The 22,246-nt window shown below is 34.9% G+C and overlaps 1 protein-coding gene across 8 annotated transcripts in view; it reads right to left on the reverse strand.

The window, feature by feature from the left end:
• The window catches only part of CDH18 (cadherin 18), a 966,744-nt gene that overhangs the window by 66,143 nt on the left and 878,355 nt on the right, over window positions 1-22,246 (reverse strand). For all 8 annotated transcript variants that reach the window (XM_070056895.1, XM_051853855.2, XM_051853858.2 and 5 more), the window contains 2 exons: window positions 16,223-16,476; window positions 4,299-4,435 (listed from right to left, as the gene is read on the reverse strand). In XM_070056895.1, coding sequence (XP_069912996.1) covers window positions 4,299-4,435; window positions 16,223-16,476 — 391 coding nt within the window. The remainder of the gene's footprint in view (window positions 1-4,298; window positions 4,436-16,222; window positions 16,477-22,246) is intronic.

Genomic DNA, 22,246 nt, shown 5'->3' on the forward strand with positions numbered 1-22,246 from the left:
GAGCTATAAAATTTGCCTAAGAAGTAAAGAAAGATTTCACACATGTTGCGGCAGTTCAAATAATTCTTAAAGGCAAGTAAGTATAAAGCAGAACAAGAGGAAAAGAGGGCATGGAGACATGAAAGCATCATAAAGTATTGAATAAAAAAACACATGGCCTATTTGGGGGTTATGAATAAAAACATGACAGCATTTTTTAGAGCATTAAGTTGAATACAGAAATCTGAGTCCTGTTAAGAAAAGCTGTATGTTTAAAGCGGAGTTTATTTCTTAAGTAACAGGTTATACAATTATATGTGTGTATCTATAATGTGTGTCCATGCAATTCATACTAAATTGACCTATACTATAAATGATGTTGTGGCTGGAAATAAAGTGTCTTCACATGTGCCAGTGATCCTTAAACTTTATCATTCTTGGGACTCATATAAGGACCTGATAAAACTGAGGCTGCTAGACTCACATCTTGGAGTTTCTTTTCTTTTCTTTAAGATTTATTTATTTGAGAGGTAGAGTTACAGAGAAGAGTAGAGAAAGAGAGAAAAGTCTTCCATCCACTAGTACACTCCCCGAATGACCACAATGACTGGAGCTGAGCTGACCTGAAGCCAGGAGCCAGGAGCTTCTCCCAGGTCTCCCATGCAGGTATAAGGGCCTAAACACTTGGGCCATCCTCCACTGCTTTCTCAGGCCAGAGGCAGAGAGCTGGATTGGAAATGGAGCAGCCAGGACATGAACTGGCGCCAATATGGATGCCTCCGTCTCAGGCAGGACTTAGCCTACTCTGTCACAGCGCTGACCCCTGGAGTTTCTGATTAAGTAGATCTCCATGGAGTCTGAAGCTATGCCTTGTTAGCTTCTCAGGGATGATACTCTGATAACCATTGATTTGTAATTTTAAATGCAGAGATTCTTCTCTAGGAACACTAAGTTTCATTATATTGAGATGGACAATGAATATGGCATTCATAGTGATACAAAAAATATAATATGGGATATGGCATTGTGATGCATTGAGTTAAGCTGCCATTTTTAGCTCCCATATCCCCAGTCATAGTGCTAGTTACAGTCCTGGCTACCCACTTATGTTTCAATTTCCTGCTAATGTGCCTAAAGAAGCAGTAAAGATAGCCAAAGTATGTGGGCTCCTGCCTCCCATGTGAGAGACCGAAATGGACTTCTGGTTTTGGTAAGTCCCAATCTTGTCACTAGAGGGATCTGGGGAGTGGAGCTTATTAACAATCCAAGAGAAACAAAATGGTAACCACATTTTATAAATAAAATATATTAGAGAAGGCTTTGATAAATTGGCTGATGTTAAGGTGAAGACTTATAGGTAGTTGTACATGAGAGGGATCCCAACAATACTAAGAGTTACTTAGGCCAAGTAATCAGTACATTAATGTCACTATGCTAAATGCAGTCTCCCAACTTGGCTATAAAATCTTAACTAGTACGCATCCTTTCTATTTACAGTTTATTAATAAAGCTCAATGAGATATTCTCCATGGCTTTTTATCACTACTTAGAAAATTCAAGAAATTACAATTTCATTTATTGTTTTCTTGTAGAGGTGAATTACCTAAAATCCAATATGAAGTACTAGTAAGTGGTAATATATGCATTATATAAGCAAATAAACATGTTACCATTTACTAGTATATGAATATATACACAATCTCATATCATTAAGTTACTTTAGTAAAAATAGGCATTTCCTTTATTAATAACTGCAAATAACATGGTTTTCATATAAATGAACTCATGTATATTCACAAATTGGTTTCCACTTGATGAAACTATCATTTGTGCTGAGGTGGAACCTGAGAATTAATGCAAAGTGTGGTTTCTGGTGGAAATACCTCTGGAGCACATTCTGCTTTCTGAGGGATTTGCTAAATAGTCTCATCATAGGTTCTTCAATTTATTAATCTATTCACTCCTTTGTTTTTTCAACTTTTTTTGATGAGTTACTATATAATTGTCATTTAATTTTCCTTGAAATTATACAATTGCACACCTTGTCTGATTATTTTGAAAATTAGCCAGAATGGAAACAAAAGATTCCACTCATGTATTCTTTAGAACACACATTTTTCAAAAGTAATTAAAATGTTTATTTTCAAAAAGAAAATTATGTTGAAAAATAATGCAAACAGAAGCCACATGAGCTGACTTTGCAGCTGCAAGAATACAGGAACAATTCTGGCAGGACAGAAAACACTGGGGTGGGCTAACACCTGATTTTGTAACAAAGGGCAATATAAGAGTGAATAAATCACAATGAGATTGGAATGTAGACACCCATTGGAATGTAACAATATAAAAGTCATATAATAATAAATGATGGTGGCACTATGGGTAAATTGGAATAGCACTGATAATCAACCATTTTGGCAAACAGCCATATTGACCATGTCATAAAATGACTAAATATTGAGTTACCAAATGACCCAGAAATCCCACTCCAAGGAATATAGACAAGAAAATGTACACATGTCTCCACAAACACTTTCACACTCAATACTAATAACATAGTTATTCATATTTGGAAAAAATTAAAATGTCTACCATGCAATGAAGGGACAAATATACTTTTTTTTTTTGGACAGGCAGAGTTAGACAGTGAGAGAGAGAGACAGAGAGAAAGGTCTTCCTTCCGTTGGTTCACCCCAACAAATGGCCGCTATGGCCAGTGCACTGCGCCAATCCAAAGCCAGGAGCCAGGTGCTTCCTCCTGGCCTCCCATGCTGGTGCAGGGCCCAAGCACTTTGGCCATCCTCCACTGACTTCCTGGGCCACAGCAGAGAGCTGGACTGGAAGAGGAGCAAGCTGGACAGAATCCGGTGCCCCAACTGGTACTAGAACCTGGGGTGCCGGCGCCCCAGGTGGAGGATTAGCCAAGTGAGCTGAGGCACTGCCCAGGACAAATATACTGTTGTATATCCATACAATGAAATAGTCTTTGGTAATATAAAGGAATGAAGTACTGAGGACACATACATTCTAATGAACTTGGAAACATTAGGCAAAGTGAAATGCATCAGTCATAGAGTATCATATATTGTATTTTTTATGTAATATCAGTAATAATAAAAACCAGACAGACGGAAAGGAGATTAATGACTCCTGGAACTAGGGGGTGGAGTGTGATCTGGAGAATGATGGATATGGTGAATAGGAATTTCTTTTTGCAATTGTGAAAACACCTTAAAATTTATAGACAAATACAGGTAAAAATTTATGAATATTCTAAAAGAACTATATTTTGTACTTTTAAAGGATTAATTTTACATTTTGTGACTTCTATCTTAAGAAATCCACTAGAGATATTTTTTGTTTTATTTCCTCTGAGAGGAAAAAGAATAATTTAATTTTATAGAGTATTATTTTTGAGTGTGAATATTCCTAATTTCTAATATGGCTATGGTTCACTCATGAATGCAAGAGTATTTCACAAAGTTTATGGAAAATGGAATTAAGAGAATATTTGTGCGTAAAAGCTTTTGAAATCCATGTACAATATTTCATAATATGCATTTTCCATAAACTTTTTGCTGACCACTCATATTATACACTCTTTCTTAGATTATATATTATCAAACACAATATTGAACTGTGGATAATTGGCAGCTTTATTTCCCAATATATTAAGTAGAACTATATTGTTATGACAGTAGATCCATTGTGTTAGGATTTTACTAGAATTTCACCTTAACACAATTATACCACCTTTTTGGACTCAGAGATAATGATTTATATTGGTGCTTACTTTTTTCTGATCTTGGGTGTTTATTGCAATGCAATAGTCTGGAAATGAAAGGAATAAGAGTTTTCCTCAGCTTTATGTCATCTGATTTTCTTGAAGAGGAATTAGGCTTGCTGTTGAAATCCAAGACTTATTCTTTTACTATAAGTTGTATAGATGTGGATTGAACTTTAAACAAGGATTTTATATTGATAAAATGCTTCAAGTGCAATTGTAGATTTTCATTTCTTTTTATTCTAAACTGCCTCTTATGAAGTACCCTTCTTCTGACACATGAAAAAGTCTCACAATTGGAGACAAAACACTCAACTCAAGGATGAGGTTTAAGAATTCTGTTATGTCAGTTATCTACTACTGCACTGGCATTAAAGTAAGGAAAGCATAAGAAATGCATTTAGCAATATTTTATGCACTGCTACTCTTACATCAAATGTAAAAACAGTGAGAATTCTATTCTCAAGGAAATCACAGTGTAAGACTTCATGTACTGATGATACATTTCCTATCATTCATTCATAAAGTAGTTTACCGTTTTCTGAGGCAGCAACTGTGATGTTGTACCATGGAGTTTCCTCTCTGTCAAGAACTTTTGTAGTCTTAATGGTTCCAGTATTGGCATCAATGTTAAAAAATCTGTCATCTTCAGTATCATAGTTGATGAAGTACCTAAAACATAGAAAGATAAATTTTCTTTCTATTTGATTTTATAATGAATAAAATACAACTGAACTAAAGGAAATAGTTAAAATATATTATATATTACATTGTGCTTTTTATTTCTATATTTAATTCAAGATTTCTTTAGTCCTTATTAAAATTACTAATTAAAATAGTTTTAAAAATATTTACCAAATTCCATAAATTAAAAACAAATCATAGAAACACAGTATTTACAGGTGAGAAATAAAATAAAAATTGATTTTTGAGAAGTCTATAGTACATTATTAGAAACCATATAAACATAATAAATAAACCTTCACATTGCTATATATGCAATATTTTAGGATCATAGATGATGTTAAAAGTGAATTTACCTTGAAGTTTCATGGTAGCTGATGTTGGGACACAAATATAAAATGAAAAACAAAACATGTATATTTTATTACATGCTATTTTATTTCTTCACGTGGTGTGCTCAAACCTTTGTTTTGTAAAAGAATGAGAAAAAACAATAAATTAAGGTAGATTGTATTGTGGACCACACAGGTGCTTTCTCTAACTTGTGTAGTTTGGCATGGCTATCTTGCATTAGGTTTGGCCTTTGGCTTACTTGGCAAATAAATAACTGGAAAGTGATGATATCCATATTCTAGGCCCAGAGTTCATAGGCTTTTCCATGTTTCCTCTTATGTTCTGCCATGGCCACAAGAACTGCAAGTCCAGGTGCATCCTCCAGACCCAGGAAGTAGGACTAGCAGGGTGTTGTGCCAGCAAAAGCTTCCCAGTCTAGAGTCCAATTGCCTTGTAAGTGTGTAGATGCATGATTTGGTACACCAGAGATAAGTAGACCTGGCAAGCAAAATCCAACTTTACTTAGCTGGCCCTCAACTAGCTCATAAACATATGTGCTATGGCAATATGTGTATTTTCCATACCTCTGTTTCTTTCTGGTGTTAGGCACTATTCAACAATAGCTAACTAACATAGATTTAAAGGTTTCTTTGAAAACTTCTTTTTCAAAAGTTTTTTTGAAATTTTTTAAATAACATTTTCAGTGATACCTAGCAGGTAAAAAATCAACTAATCATTTGTCTAGGTGATATAGGACCTGAATTTTTTCATGATGAAATTGTGTATCTGCAGTTTTAAGATTTTTAAAATTTTATTTCATCACTATTATAATAGAATGAGTGTATGTTGAAGCTAGAAAATGTATAACCAGCTAAGAAGTATTAAGATATCTACTTCGATTAAAAGGTTCACAAAGGCTAAGCACTGGCTGGTTCTTTCCAGTAATGTATTGCAGCTCCCTGCGATTTGAAAGAGGCTTCCTCCTGAATGAACAAAAGTTTCCACATGAAGAGCAGGAACTACTGTCTGCTTCTGAGAAATCTTTATCAGAACATGAATTTTTAATTCCCTACTCAAATGTACATGAAATGATTTTCACTGGAAATTATATGAGATCAAAGCTCTTTTCTTTTACTGATACTAATATAGATGCAAGGCTTAGTCCCATAAGTGAATTAATATACAAACCAATTAACAAATATAATGGAAAATATGTTAATATTTAATATGAAATTAATTAAGGCACTTCATATATCATATCTTACATAAATATTTTAGTTAGAAATAATCATTTCAATAAGTTAATATATCATACCTTTGTATACCAATATTTATTCATATTAGAAAATATTTATAGATTTTAATATAATCCTATATATAGATTCCTTTTATTTTTTGAAATTTTTTAAAAAATATTTTATTTATATAAATGGAACAAATTTTATGCATCCCATACATACAGTTTTAAGAACATAATGACACTTTCCACTCCATCCTCTCTCCCTCCCTTGTTCCTACCCTTCCTCCTATTTACTTTCTTATTTTTCTTTTAATTTTAATTTCTTTTTAAGTTTAACATTTTCTTTTCTTTGAGAACAAGTTTTATCATTAATTGAAGAAGCACCTAAGTAAATAAGCAATGGAGTTGGGCACTTAGCCTTATCTAAAACTTATGAGACATAAGAATATCCTCCACTTAATACACCAAAATGAAGTAAATCTTTGAGAACAAGTTTTACTATTAACTCTCATAATACAACTCTTTGAGGATAGAGGTCCTGAATGGGAAGTTAGTGCATGGTACTCCTGTTGTTAATTTAACAATTAACACACTTATGTATGATGTCAGTGATAACCTGAGGCTCTTGACATGAGCTGCCTAGACTGTGGAAACGTTTTGAATCCACAAACTCCATCAGTAGGTAGACAAGACCATAAGGCAAATTGGAAGTTCTCTCCTCTCTTCAGAGAAAAGTACTTCCTTCTTTGATGACTACTTCTTTCCACTGGGGTCTCACTCACAGAGGTCCTTCATATAGGACACTTTTTGCCACAGTGTCTTAGCTTTCCATGCCTGAAATCCTCTTTTGAGGTTTTCAGGCTGACAAGAATGCCTTAAGTTGTCATGCTGAGGTCAGAGTGCTACTTTAAGAAATTGTCTTTTTATGAAATAATAAAAGATGAATATTATTTCTATGAAATAATAAAAAGTTACAAAAGTTATTGGTTAGATGAATACAACAAATAACTATTTTTATCATCTGCATTTGGCTTATTTTCTTTTCCACTAAGAATATATAAACTGAGAAAAAGAACAAATTAATACTTCTCATAGTATTTCATATAACTCAGAGTTTGGAAATTATTTTAAGCTAGGATATAATTTATCAATTACTAAATCTCATTCTTTATACATCAGATGAAATATAGGAAAAAGAAAAATCACTCCATAGAACATTTGGTTAACATTTTAGAGAAATCTGCAGGCACAAATGGCCAAAAGTGTTAACACATGGGGAAAATGTTGAGATATATTCAAGAGCTGCTCTAATATGATGGTGACACACTGTTAGAATTCTATCATCACTATATTTTCACTATATCCTGTGTAAAATGTGCATCAAAATAGTAATTATACTAAGTGCTACTTCAGAAGATATATGATCACCCATCAATAAGATGTCCCCTATGAAGTATTGGTATTCTATTTGCATAATAAAGGAAGTGTAATTAAGGCAGTGTTAGCTCAGATTTGTCTACAGTTCTGAGAAGCTTCTGTATTGCACACATCCTCTATGACAATCCTAACTAACTACTTTTATATTGTTGGGCAAATGAGCCCACTTAAGCATTCAGAATCGTCACTATCCATACTATGATACATAAATACATGTAATTTTTTTTGACAGGCAGAGTTAGACAGTGAGAGAGAGAGAGAGGGAGAGAGAGAAAGGTCTTCCTTCCATTGGTTCACCCCCCAAATGGCTGCTACAGCCAGTGCACTGCGCCAATCCAAAGCCAGGATCCAGGTACTTCCTCCTGGTCTCCCATGCGGGTGCAGGGCCCAAACACTTGGGCCATCCTCCACTGCCTTACAGGGCCACAACAGAGAGCTGGAATGCAAGAGGAGCAACTGGGACAGAATCCGGTGCCCCAACCGGGACTAGAACCTGGGGTGCTGGTGCTGTAGGTGGAGGACTAGCCAAGTGAGCCACGGTGCCAGCCAAGTTGTAATTTTTATTCCTACAAATATTCTGTCCTTTCATACAACATAGGTGCATTTTTTCTTTCTAGTAAATATACTACAAAATAGCAAAAAGACTTAAAGGAAAATATGTTACTTAGAAATAAGATGGAAATTCATTATTTGGGGCTAGAGCTATGGCATACCAGGTTTGTTGGGAGTCACTGTGCTTGTTTCCCTGTATAGGCCTTTGTTTAAACTAACCTTCAGCTGTGTTCCTGTAAGGAGGATTCACTAGAAAATTCCATTTGTACAACTCACTGATATGGTTAGCGCTTGGCCTTCTGGCTTCAGTGCTCTCTTTCTTGTACCTTGATAAGCACATCTGGTAGCTGTAAGACCTTGCTGTAACTCCCTTTGTCAAATTGATACTGGTTCCTGTGAAATTATTCCTTTGATCTATGTTGTGAGATGACCCCTGCTTATCCTCGACTGTACAATTCTTGCCTTATACTATATAAGCCACCTCCTTCTCCAATAAAGTTGAGACCTTGATCAGAGTACTGTCTTGGTCTCCCTTCTTGTGCCTGGTTTGTCTCTACATTCAGGTCTGCCCTCCTCATGTCCTAGTTGATTACCCCACGGGCCGGGGCACAGGTTAGGCCTAACATGTGATGCCTGCATCCCATGTGGGCTCCAGATTGAGCCCTGGCTGCTCCACTTGTGATCCAGCAACCTGCTAATATGCCAAGGAAGGCAACGAAGATGGCCCAAGTGTTTGGGCCCATGCACCCACATGGGAGACTCAGAAGAAGCTTCTGGATCATGACTCCAGTCTCGCCCAGCCCCAATTGTTGAGGCCATTTGGGGAGTGAACCAGCAGGTGGAAGTGCTCTCTCTGTGTGTCATCCCTCTCCCTCTCTCTGTAACTCCGCCTTTCAAATAATAATTAAATTTTAAAAGAAAAAAAATTCATTATTCAAACTAGTACCCCATGAATCAACAAATAGATAGACAAACTATGACCATAGTAATTAGTGACAAACCCATGGCCAGAATTCTATTGAATAGGGAAAAACTTGGAACCAGAAAAAGATGCCCACTCTCACCACTGCTATTTAACGTAGTCCTGGAAGTTTTAATCAGAGCTATTAGGAAAGAAAAATAAATCAAAGGAATACAAATTGGAAAGGAGGAAATCAAACTATCCCTATTTGTAGATGACATGATTCTATACATAGGGATCCAAAAGACTACATGAGAGACTATAGGAATTTATAAATTATAAATTTATTTAATTATAAAATTATAATTAATTATAATTAGAAATTATAAATTCATTTCATTATAAGAATATAAATTATATATAAATTTATAAAGTATGGTAAATTGGCAGGATATAAAACCAACACAGAAAAATCAGTAGCCTTTGTATACACAGACAATGTGATGGCTAAGAAATAACTTTAAGATCAGTCCCATCCACAATAGCTCCAAAAAATAATTAAATAACTTGCAATAAATTTAACCAAGTATGTCAAATATCTCTATGGCAAAAATTATGAAATACTAAGTAAAGAAATAGAAGAGAACATTTAAAATGGAAAATTTTTCCATATTCATGGTTTGGAAGAATCAACATCATCAAAATGTTCATACTACCAAAAGCAATTTACATATTCAGTGTGATCTAAATAAAAATAACAATGACATTCTTTGCAGATCTAGAAAAAATGATGCTGACTTTCATATGGAAACATAAGACACTCTGAATAGCTAAAGTAATCTTATAAAAGCCTGAGGCATCACAATATCTGATTTCAAAACATATTATAAAACATTTACAAAACAGCCTGGCACTGGCATAAAAACACTTTAGAACAAAGGAACAAAACAGAAACTCCTGAAATCAATCCATACATGTACAACAAACTTATCTTTCACAAAGGAGCTAAAATCAATACCTGAAGCAAGGACAGTCTCTCTAACAAATGGTGCTGGAGAAACTGGGTCTCCAATGCAGAAGTATGAAACTAGATCCATACCTTATACCTTACACTAAAATCCACTCAAAATGGAACAAAGACCTAAATCTACGATATGATAATAGAAAATCACCAGAAAATTTTGGGGAAACTCTGGAAGATATTAGCATAGGGAAAGACTTCTTGGAAACTTCCCCAGGAGCACGGGTAATCAAAGCCAAAATTGACAAATGGGATTACATCAAGCTGAGAAGCTTCTGCACTGCAAAAGAAACACTCAGCAAAGTGAAGAGGCAACCAACAGAATGGGAGAAAATATTTGCAAACTATGCAACTGATAAAGGGTAAACACCCAGAATCTATAAAGAGCTCAAGATGTTCAACAACAATAAAACAGTAGCTGTCCATAATGATCACATTATTCAAATATTTTCTTGAACAGAAGCTACTTTAAACAAATTACTCATTTGGTAGTTTGGCACTTAATTTCCTTTTGATTATATAGGCATAAACTCAAGATAAGTATTAGCTATATTAAAATACATTGGGAAAGCTATTTTTCCATTTCAATAGCAAAGTTTCAGTCCTTAAAGGCACTTATTTTTATTATATTTTATCTGCTGCAACATAAGGAATTAATTTAAAACTTATGTAAAGATGGGCAATGTGGCATTGTGGGTATAGCTGCCACCTGTCAACATCCCACATGGGTTCAGGATCAAGTATCAGCTGACCCACTTCCAATCCAGCTCCCTGAAAATGTGCCTGGGAAAGCAGCAGAAGATGACACAAATCCCTAGGCTCCTGCAAACATGTGGGAGACCCAGAAGTAGCTCCTGGTTCCTGGCTCCTGGGACTGGCTCTGGCCATTGCAGCCATTTGGTAGTGAAACAATGGATAGAAGACCTCTCTCTCTCTCTCTCTCTCTGCCTCTTCCTATGTTTCTCTCTCTCCTTATAACTTTGACTTTCAAATAGATAAGTATTTTTAGAAGAAGTACATTTTGTAATGATTTTCTTGGAGAAATATTAGTTGCCTTAAACAGCAGAAGACTTCTTTCAATTTTCACACTTGAGATACCTGCAAGTACATCATTCAAGTGGTAAAGAAACTTCTGTGAGATTTTTGTCTTCCAAGCAGCTATTATGTAAGTTTTACTGGCTATGATCAATAGTTGGGATAGTATTTAATCAATATGTACCCTGTGGGCTGTTAAAGCAGTTTGGCCTTTTTTTTTTTTTTTTTTTTTTGTAACCTAACAAAAATTCACAAACCTGAAGTAGAGCTCAGATTCATTAAAAAATTTAAAGTTTCCCTTGTGGGTCTGGGGATTCAATTTATTGCACAAGACGTGCATCCAGAAAACAATCCTTTTAAAAAACGTAAAATAAAAGGTTCACATCTCACATGATAAATTGGATTCCATGCTTAAGTCCTTAATAAAACCAGCATCCCAGGTAGCACATGGGTATTTTGGAAAGCTTTTAAATTGCTTGAACAAAATCTCCATGCAGTGAAACAAAGTTAAGATGTAAAACTGCTGCACCACAATTATAATGTGTCTTTCTGTTATTTATCCCTCAAAGTAACTAAGACATAAGAAATTCCAGTAGGCCAAGTTTCAGAAATGTTATGAAATTTTTCTTTTTTTGGTGAAATTTGCCTGAAATATAAAAATCATTTGGCTATTAGATTTTTTAGTCTCATGACTGCAGATCTAGAGTGTCACTAAGCCAGGACACAGGTATCTACTCAGGGATGACCGAGGGATCAATCTGCATGCCCTTGCAGAACATAAGTTTTCTTCTTGGTGCATGACTGTGATGGGGTGGTTGCCATAGAAGGTGGCACTAGGGCACTAGATAAATTTTGGCTCTAAACTAAGATTTTTCGAGGTCTTTTATATATTTACTGAATGATGCAGAAAAGCCCACTTTCTTGTTCAACTTCCATGATTCATTAGCTGTGCAATTTGTGTCCAGTCACTGTGCTTACTAAATGCATATGTTCATTTATAAAATAACAGAATTATCTTAGTCATATTTAGGCTTCCTTAAATCCTCCAGTGTCATATCTTGTGCATATGCAAAATTATTAGTCAATATTGTTATGTTAACATTAGCAATATGTAAAAGTTATACAACTTCCAAACACAGATTGTGGGCAAAGACTCTGGTTTAAAGCATATCTTTGTGTTTGCTTCCATTTGGGGTGCATTAAAAGTCACTTAATGAGTTATCATATGTGTTTCAGTAGATTGGCACAGTTTTAATGGAAGCTTATTAAATACTGTCATGAAGGGAGGATCGTTTAGGCTATTCTATATTATCGGTAATCTAATTTTTATAACTAAATCTCATCTAAGGAGAAAAAATGCTTTCAATATCAGATAGTTTTTTTAACCTAACATATTTTGAAACATATTTCTTGAGTATTGTTTACATTTTTCAAAACTTTGAATCTTGTACTCAACTTTCTGAATAGTTTTGCTAATTTCCCCTTTTCAAATTTGATCTATAATCTTGTCATAATTTTGAAGTATTTATTTTTTTGCTGCAATAATATCCACAATTAATGTGGATATTCCACTCTGATCACAAATTATGCAGAAGTTTAAGGGATGTACTGAGAAAAGGAAACGCACCAATAGAAATGTAGCAAACATATGGAAACATTTATCTACCAGGGCTACTTTAATCTCAGAATGAATAGATCTCCTTTTTTCTTAAGAAAGAGCCACAGAACAGGAGATCTGTTAGATTTTAAAATTCAGACAATATTTTCAAATATGATTGTAATTTTATTGTTATAAATGCTATTGATTATATTCTAAGTACTGTCTTCTCAAGCATTTGAAACAGTCATGTAAACTATTATTTCCTTTCTATTGCTTTAAAATGACATGAAGAAAACTTCCAAATTCTTTTTTTTTTTTTTTTTTTTGACAGGCAGAGTGGACAGTGAGAGAGAGAGAGACAGAGAGAAAGGTCTTCCTTTTCAGTTGGTTCATCCCTGAGTGGCCGCTGTGGCAGGCGTGCTGTGGCCGGCGCACAGTGCTGATCCGAAGCCAGGAGCCAGGTGCTTCTCCTGGTACCTGCAGGTGCAAGCACTTGGGCTATCCTCCACTGCCTTCCTGGGCCACAGCAGAGAGCTGGACTGGAAGAGGTGTGACCGGGACAGAATCCCACGCCCCAACCAGGATTAGAACCCCAGGTGCCGGTGCCGCAGGTGGAGGATTAGTCTATTGAGCTGCGGCGCTGGCCCCCAAATTCTTAACAATGAGATGTCTAAATCAGAGTAGAAAGTAAGGAAACACAGAGACACATATTGATACCTGTACTTTCAACGGCTAAGCTCTTCATCAGAAATGTTATCGGGGCTCCAACGATTTTCTTTTCTTTTTTTTTTTTTTCTTTTTTGACAGGCAGAGTGGACAGTGAGACAGAGAGAGAGAGAGAAAGGTCTTCCTTTTGCCATTGGTTCACCCTGCAATGGCTGCCGCTGCCGGCACGCTGCGGCCGGCGCATCGCGCTGATCCAATGGCAGGAACCAGGTGCTCATCTTGGTCTCCATGGGGTGCAGGGTCCAAGCACTTGGGCCATCCTCCACTGCACTCCCTGGCCACAGCAGAGAGCTGTCCTGGAAGAGGGTCAACCAGGACAGAATCCGGCGCCCCGACCGGGACTAGAACCTGGTGTGCCGGTACCGCAAGGCAGAGGATTAACCTAGTGAGCCGCGGCGCCGGCCCAATGATTTTCTTATACTCAGTCAAGCGGTGTGAACTTTTGACTTTAGAGTATGACTAAATTCTAAAGTATGTAATAGATTTATTCTTGAGAGAGCAGAATTTTAAAAACGCTTAATGCATAAAGTCGATAGCATTTCCTCTTTCTAGTAGTAAAGGGAACCCATACAAAAAGAAGATCCAGGCATTGGCATTTGACAAGTGACTTTCTGAGTCTGAAACATTTGTTCCCTAATTTGCAAGATTTGATCTTTGTAAACCCAGAGATGTTTTCTTTTTATTTAAATTTGTTTTTTTTTGTTATTAGTTGAAGTATAGCAGAGTAAGCATATTGTTTTAAAAACATAAAAGTTGTTTGAACAAAGAAAAATGTGTTTTCATTCTGAATCAACCGTTCTATCACTCTGAAAATTTGGTCAAATTAATTAATTTTCTGACTTTTAGCTTCATCTGTAAAATGAGCCACTATTACAGACTGCTTTAATATTACTACACATTATGGAATGATACACACAGAGTCTCTGTCCAACAGATTGCAAGCAATGAATACCCACTGCTTCTGATGCTCATGTGCTTCCAGGTCACACATCCCAAACTCTCCAGCTTCTCACACAGGGTTGCCCATTTCTTAGTAGCTAATTTGTAAGATTATAAAATTCCATTTGTAGTATTCCAGCAAGTAAGCAAAATCTGTCTAAATGAATGATTTTTGCAGGCTAAATAGGTACTAACTTTATTTGCTTATTTTAAATAGGTGATGATTATATGCTACAAATTACACACCTTATTTTAAGTTGAGAAAGACAAAGCCTGAACATGGTAGGCTCTAAGAAATCGCAATAGTTTTCCTAATAGTTTAGAAAATAGAAAACAAAAGATTGAAGCCAGGAAGCTTTTCAAAAACGCCTATAGGACTCAAACTACCTTTCATTACCAATTCTACAAACTTGGAGTTAATTGCATTTCAGGGCACATTGCAAGCTACACCTTTTCAATGTTCTTTTTCTTAATTAGTACAAACATTTGGTCCCTGAGAAAGGTGCAGGGATAAGGCTTGCTTTTGTGTTTGTTAATGTTTTCTGTTTTTTATTCACTGTTTGCACCTAGAGGCCCACATGAATGACATATTTTTATTAAAATCAAGAATAAATATTATGTAAATTATGCCTCCAAACCGCAGCATGGAGTCTAATTATTTTAAGGCAGCTTCACTGGCTTCATTTTAGTTGTCTAACAAGAACAATGTTGAAAGAAGAATGCAGATGTTAATAGGTGTGTGCTTCTCTGTACTTGAATTTTGTGACAATTTTCCAATCACCTTTGCATCCTCTTTACTAGAATAATGCATGTACCCTAGAATGTTCAATTAAATGTTCTAATAATGTAGGGCAATTACTGAGGCAATTAATAATATCATGGATAATTAATTAGAAATAATTTCCTACATACATTGATTGAAATATACATGATGAAATTTTCACATGACTATGCATGCATGTAAATTATGCATACTGACACATACTTCCCCCAAAATATTTCAAAATGTATTTTCATGAGTATAATTAGCACTCAAGTTTTTAAAGTCTACTGTTTAGTTTGTTTTACTTTATGTCAAGTTCTTTTCAGTAGACAGCAACCTGCCAATTGGGTGGCAGTATTTCTCTGGGCCCCAGATAGCTTTAGGTTTCAATCTTGGATTTCCCCAGCCTCCACAACTGTGAGAAAGAAATACTCCATGTTTATACTATCCAGCCCAAAGTAATTTGTAGAATAACCTGAACTAAGACTCTCTCAAGTTGTAATAACCATAAATGTCTTCTAGCATAGCCAGTTGTCTGCTGGGAAGAATTTTGTCTCAGGAATGAGAATCAGAATTCCATAGGTAATGCAAAATTTTCATACATATTAGGGCCTTGCTTGTACAGCAATGCCAAAAGAAGTTGGTTCCTGACCTCAATTTCTTCTCATTTGACCTATGTTTCATCACATTTAATCTATTTTTAACATCATTACCACCAGAAGAATAGCTAATTTCTTAACACCACAAAGTGAGCGTGAGCATATAAATCAGGAGTGTAATTTTTTTAAATCCCAACTTTCTGCCCTGAATCCACGGTCTCTATCACCAACTGGCTAAAGATTCTTATTTACGATAATGTATTTCTACCTCAATTTTCTGTCAATTTACTCACATCACTAAATAAAGTGCAGAAATTAATATACGCAGTCAACATTGATGGAATTAAGTATAGGAGAGGTCTTCAAAAAGTTTATGGGAAATGAATATTATGAAAAAATGTGTTTGTACCAAGGTACATATCTTTTGCTCTCAATTATTCATAAACCTTTTCAAATACCTTGATATAAAGTTTCTAAGATACTGACTTAAAATTAATAGTAATATAATTTATCATATTAAAAGGATAAATAAAATACTTTGCTTATAAAATATTTTTATTTTTTCATATAAAATACTTTGAGAGGTGATAGAAATTTTCACATGTCTACAAAATTGAAACATGTCATACCTTACTAGGCTATTAGCACTGTCAGGATCTTGAGCCAACACTGTGCCAACAGTAGTTCCAATCTTGGCATTTTCATAGACTTCCATGACATAGGAAGGCATGGAAAATAGTGGCGCTTCGTCAACATCCCCAACGATTATCTTCAGCACGGTGGCATCTTTAAAAGGACCCAAGTGAGAAAAGCGAAAGTCAAGATGTGTGTTTGCTCCTTCTATGTTGAGGGTGTATGATTTCTTTTTCTCATAGTTCAATGGCTGTGGAGAAAAAATAAGATTTCCAACATTATGGCTTACATTAGGTTTCACAAAAGCATTGTCTTTTTCCCTCGTTGGGAGAAAACAGCTAAAATACAATTGAATCATAACAGCTATCTTTAAAACAAGCTATGAAATGTTTTAATAACATCTAAAGCAGAAGTCATAGGAATTTAATCTGAATCAATAATGATTTTTACATACCCTTAAATATGACTGAAGGAAAATCCAAAATGATATCACCCACAGAAAAATAAATATTGCTCTTTGGAAGATCTTGTTATTAGTCTCTCCTAGTAATTTCTTTCTATCTCCTTTTCAGCCTACATGGTTAATTTTTTAAAATTCTGCTACCAAGCTCTTAACACTTTAAAATAAAGAACTTTCAATATGTAAATAATTTATTTCATGCCATACCCCTTTAGAATTGAATGCATGTATTTTAATTGACAAATATTAACATATTTGTGTAGTACAGTATGATATTTTGGTGCATGTTTACATTGTGTAGTGACAGCTCAGAATGTTTAGGTAACCTGTCATTTCAAACATACATCTTTGTGATTAGAATATTCAAACTAATGTCTTATAGCTATTTTGATTGGGGTGATACAACATCTTTTAACTCTAATCACTCTTTTGTATAAAAGAGCACCAGAACTTACTCTTTTCTGTATCACTGCATTTCTTAACCTCTGCCTTCCTTTATCACCCCTCTTCTGTAATACTTTATAGCCACTGGTGACCACTATTCTACTCCCCATTCCTATAAGCTTAGCTTTTTTCTATTCCACAAACATGGAATGATTTCATGTTTATCTTTATGTCCTTAAACTTATTTTATTTAGCATTTTTATATCCAGGTCCATCCATGTTGCTGTAAATGACCAGATTCCATTTTCTCTTTTATTGCTAAATAGTATCCCACTGTGCATATGTACACATTTTCACTATCCACTCATATGTTGATGAACACTTAGTTTGGTTTCATATCATGGCTATTGTGGATAGTGCTGCAATAAATGTGGGTATGTAGATGTCTTTTCAACATACTGATTTAATATCTTTTGGATATGTACCCAGTACTGGGATTACAGCCAGATGATTTTAGATAGAAATGCCAGAAACACACATTTGGCCAAGAAAATCTTCTATAAATGGTACTGGTTAAACTTGAGAAGAGTAAGACTACTCAACCCCCACCTTCAACTATAAGGAAAATCAATGCAAAAGGCACTAGAAATTAAAATATAAAACTCCAGACTATAAAACTAACTCATGAAAACCCAGGGGAAATGCCTCAGAACATTAGTTTACACAACAATTGTTTGGATATGACCCTGAAAGCATAGACAATAAAAAGAAAAATTGGTAAAGTTGATAAAATCAAACAGAAAATGAAACCAGAAATATCAAAGGAAGTAATTAACAGAGTGAAGAGACAACCCACAGAATGGGAAAAAATAGTTGCCAACTATATATTTGACAAAGGATTAATATCCAGAATACACAATGGACTCTAACAATTCAGCAAGTATGTGAGTAAATGAGTTAATAAATAATCCAATTTAAAAATGGGCAAAATACTTGAATAGTCATCTCTCAAGACACTTCTCAAAGAGAAAGTACTCAACATTATTAGCCACCAGGGAAATGTAAATGAAAACCACTATGAGATATCACCACGCTGCAGCTAGAATGACTATTATCAAAAAGCAAAGCTCACAAGGATGTGGGAAGTATGGAATTCTTATATACTATTGGTGGAAATATACTAGTTTTAGACTATATGAAGAACGGTCCTGATGTTCCTCAAGAACTTAAAAATAGAATTAACATATTAGCCAACAACCCCACTACTGGGAATATATTTATTGGCTTCTTGATATAACATCATTTTATTTTAATCTCATTCTTTTTAAACATGTATCTTATTTCAAAAGTTTTTAAATTTTCAAATAAATAGTCTGTTTTTAGAATATTAGCAAAACATTTTATACAGAATTTTGAAGTTCATTTCTGTTAATTATATGTATTATTTATTTCATTTATTATATTATGATCTTTGGATTTTCAAAATTTATTACCTTCTGTCTTTTTTGTTTATTTATATCTTTTTTTATTTTCTATGATTTAAGCCTATAGTGTTTCCTGTCATTCTTTTAAAAATTATTCATTTATTTATGCAAAAAGCAAAGAGAGAGAGAAAGCCAGAAGCAGATAAAAGAATTTCCATCCATGGGTTCACTCCCCAAATGCCTGACTGAGCCAGCACCAAAGCTGTTATTAGGAAACTCAGTGTAGGTCTCCCAGGTAGGGGAAGGATACCAACCATTTGAGTCACATCCATGCACTACAATATGGGACTCTAGCATCCCTAACAGAGTCTTCACCATAAAGCCCAAAGCCCTTCCCAGTTTTTTGAAATATTTTTAGTATTTTTTCTTATTTTTAATTATCCTATTGATTATGTATCCTTTAACAATATATGCCAAGCATTATGAATTTGACTTAGCACACAGTAGGGAGTAAGGTCAAAATTCATTTGGTCCAAAGATTCCATGGTATATTATAGTCTACAAAACACTAAGCAAACATTTTATAGCACTTTGTGTTTAGTGCTTTAAGACATTTTGGGTATTATGGACAATAATAAGAACACAAACTCCGACAAGGGGTATATTGAGCAGTTAAGTAATGCTTCTTCCAAGAGGGAGTGCTTGTTCAGATAAGAACCGAAAGCTTAGAAATTGTTAACATGATGTAATCAGGACTCCATGAGCTGAAAGGAACACAGACTTAGTTTTAACCATGTCAAAAGTGTCCATGGTGAGATTAGTGTAGGTGAGCCAGAGACCAACTTCTCATTTTGAGCTCCGTGAAGTACCTTCAGACATTGGTCTTCCTGAGGAGTGTCGATGAGAATAAAGATAGTAGGGCTTTTTCATCCCTACTTCTATCACTTATTTTGTACAAGCCTGCTTCAATTTCACAGTATTTTTTTTTCTGGGCAGAATCAGAGAATAATCATTCTCTATGGAAAAGTTCAGATATTTTACTTCTTCTTGAGGTTCAACACTTTAGTCCTGAATGCTGTAACAGAATTTCTTAGAAGGGGTGGCTTGAATAAAAAAAATGTTATATTTCACAACTTTTAGGCTGGGAAGTCCAAGCTTAAGGTGCTCACAGGTCTGGTGTCTGGTAGGGGTCCTCTTCCTATTCGTGGAAAACTTCTGTCTTGTGTTGACCTCAATGTTGGAAAGAAGTCCTTGTTCTCATGGCTCTTATTATAAAGCCATTCATTCCACTCATTAGAGTTCAGATGATTACCTCCCATGTATTCCACCTCTACATGACATCATACTGGTATTAGATCCCAACATAAGGAATTTCATTAGGGGATTACACATGTAGTCCGTAATAGCCAAAGACTTGCTAACTGGAAACACTGTCCTTAGCTGGATATTTTAACGAATGATCAGTCTTATTGATGATTATTTCCCCATCTCTTCTGAATTACCTTGGAAAATTGGCCATGTTGCTTCCAAACCTGATATTAAGAAGCTAGATCCCAGAAAATTCCTATGGTCCTAGAACCATAGATGAGGCTGGGCCATTATAATATTTTACTTGTTTTCATAAGAGAAAATACAAATTTAAAAAGCATTAAAAACTCAAGTTCTCCAAAGTTGACCATGTATACAATACATATGATCTATATTTAATACAAATATATATTTTAGCTTTACATGCTTTTAAATAAAATTTAATTGATTCTACAATTCATGACTGACTAACTGGGAGTGATTTTCTTCTGAATAACTAATATCCATATTGTTGGAGGGGTCACAGAACTGACAGCTGGACTCTTAGAGTGTGCTTTTTCTCTCCTTGATGCCTGTATTAACATGAGTAAGAAGGGGCCTCTGAGCAATTTTTCAATAAAATGGCTAGAAAAAGTCCACACTTGAAGCCTAGCAGGAACTGGGTGGATGGCTCGGGCCCCTCGGCTCTTAGGATTTGGCTGTCAGACTTCCTGCCTGCTGCTCATGGAAAGCAGAAGCCCTGGCAGATTCAGATTTGTTTTAAGTTGAAACCCTAGTGATTTTTTGAGTCAACTTGAAAAAAGGTCAGTTTTATAGTGCTGAAGACTTAGGACTAACAATCCCAATGCATTTAACTATGGATATAATTAGCATTCCTTTCTCACAACAATGCTGGATTTTAAAGCATTCATTTCCATATATTCTTTTGCATAAGTTTTTCCATCTTTCAGTAAAATTTGTGGAGGGAATTTTGGCTATTTGTAGTCCTTTTGATACTGTTACCAAGTTGTCCATCTAAGACATCTCTTTCCCCATCTTTCTTCAGGTCTTTTGGCAAGTTAAATGTTGTCTCTCTGAACACCAACGTACCTACTACTAAGATGAAGGCTGTTTATGTGGACACATGGTTTCATGTTTATGATCATCTAATATATATTTAACTACCCTAGGGCAGGGATAATCATTTCAAGGAGTTTGTTTGCCAACCCTGGCAGATGGATCAATGGGGACCCTTCTGGATCCACAAAGGAATGAGACATTTATTACAGGTTGAGACAAGAACATAGAAACAGTTGAATTAATGCAAATCGAAATATTTTAACAACTTTATTTATGAAGAGAAACTAATAAAACTAAATTGCAAATATGAACTAAGAGGAAACAATATTTACCTACTTATTCAAGGATATTTTAGAATTATGAACACAAAATAAAATGTTATTGACATAATCAGGGTAGAATACAAATATTATATTAGAATTATAATTATTTTCCAGTACTGTAACTGTTGCATAGTTGTCTAAGTAGCTATCGCCAATATCTCTTAAGTAGGTCTTAGGAATTTTTTTACTAATCTTTTCCTTTGGGAAACTTGTTAAACCTCTGTGAGGTTTCACTCTCCCCAGAAATGCATGTGTTTATTTTAACCTGAAATATTTTATGAAAAAAACAGTATAGCATGAAGAGTGAAAATTGTTTATCTTTTCTTGGATTTTGATGAGAAAATAGTGGAAGAAAAACACAAAGAGTCATAGCAGAAAGTAATAGCATGAAATATTATCTGAGAGTTTAAACAACACAAAGCATATATCTTCCTGCTGTAAAAAATAATAAAACAAAAATAATCCCTCCATAAACATGACAGATAATAGGAACCTGATAAGTTTGGCTGCAGAATCAGTGACTTTACACGAGCATAAGAAAGAGTTGTTTTCTAGCTCCATATTATACTGTCACTGTTGATGCCTTTAGCTGTTTCTGGCTGAATTATGGTAAGAATCAGTCAGACTGAACAACTGATTAACCCTCTAGCTAAGAGGAACTGGGAAATGTTCTTCCTTTCAGAGCTACTAGAGGACTCCTCAAGTGTAGACTCAGCTCTTGATCATTTGTTCTTCATTATCGACTCTAAGGAAATTGTTTCACCAAGTTATTTGGTATGGGAGTGTTCAGCCTATTTTATAACCTTTCAGAACTGTGACAAGTTTCTAGCTTGGGAAAACTGAATAGCTAGATTATCAGTCAGTGTTTAATGTGAGAAGTGGGTAAGCAGTAGGTAAAAGTATTGTAATGGAAATCATTAATATTCATGTTTAGGGAGAAATATTTAAGGGACAGTAGCAGATTATTTTTTCATTTTATAGAATTTGACTTGGTTTTAAATTTCTCTACAAAACTCAGTTATTCCCCACGCTCTATGAATTAAAAAAAAATCACACAGCATT

Source organism: Oryctolagus cuniculus, chromosome 14 (genome assembly GCF_964237555.1).
Source record: "Oryctolagus cuniculus chromosome 14, mOryCun1.1, whole genome shotgun sequence".
NCBI classification, from domain to species: domain Eukaryota; kingdom Metazoa; phylum Chordata; class Mammalia; order Lagomorpha; family Leporidae; genus Oryctolagus; species Oryctolagus cuniculus.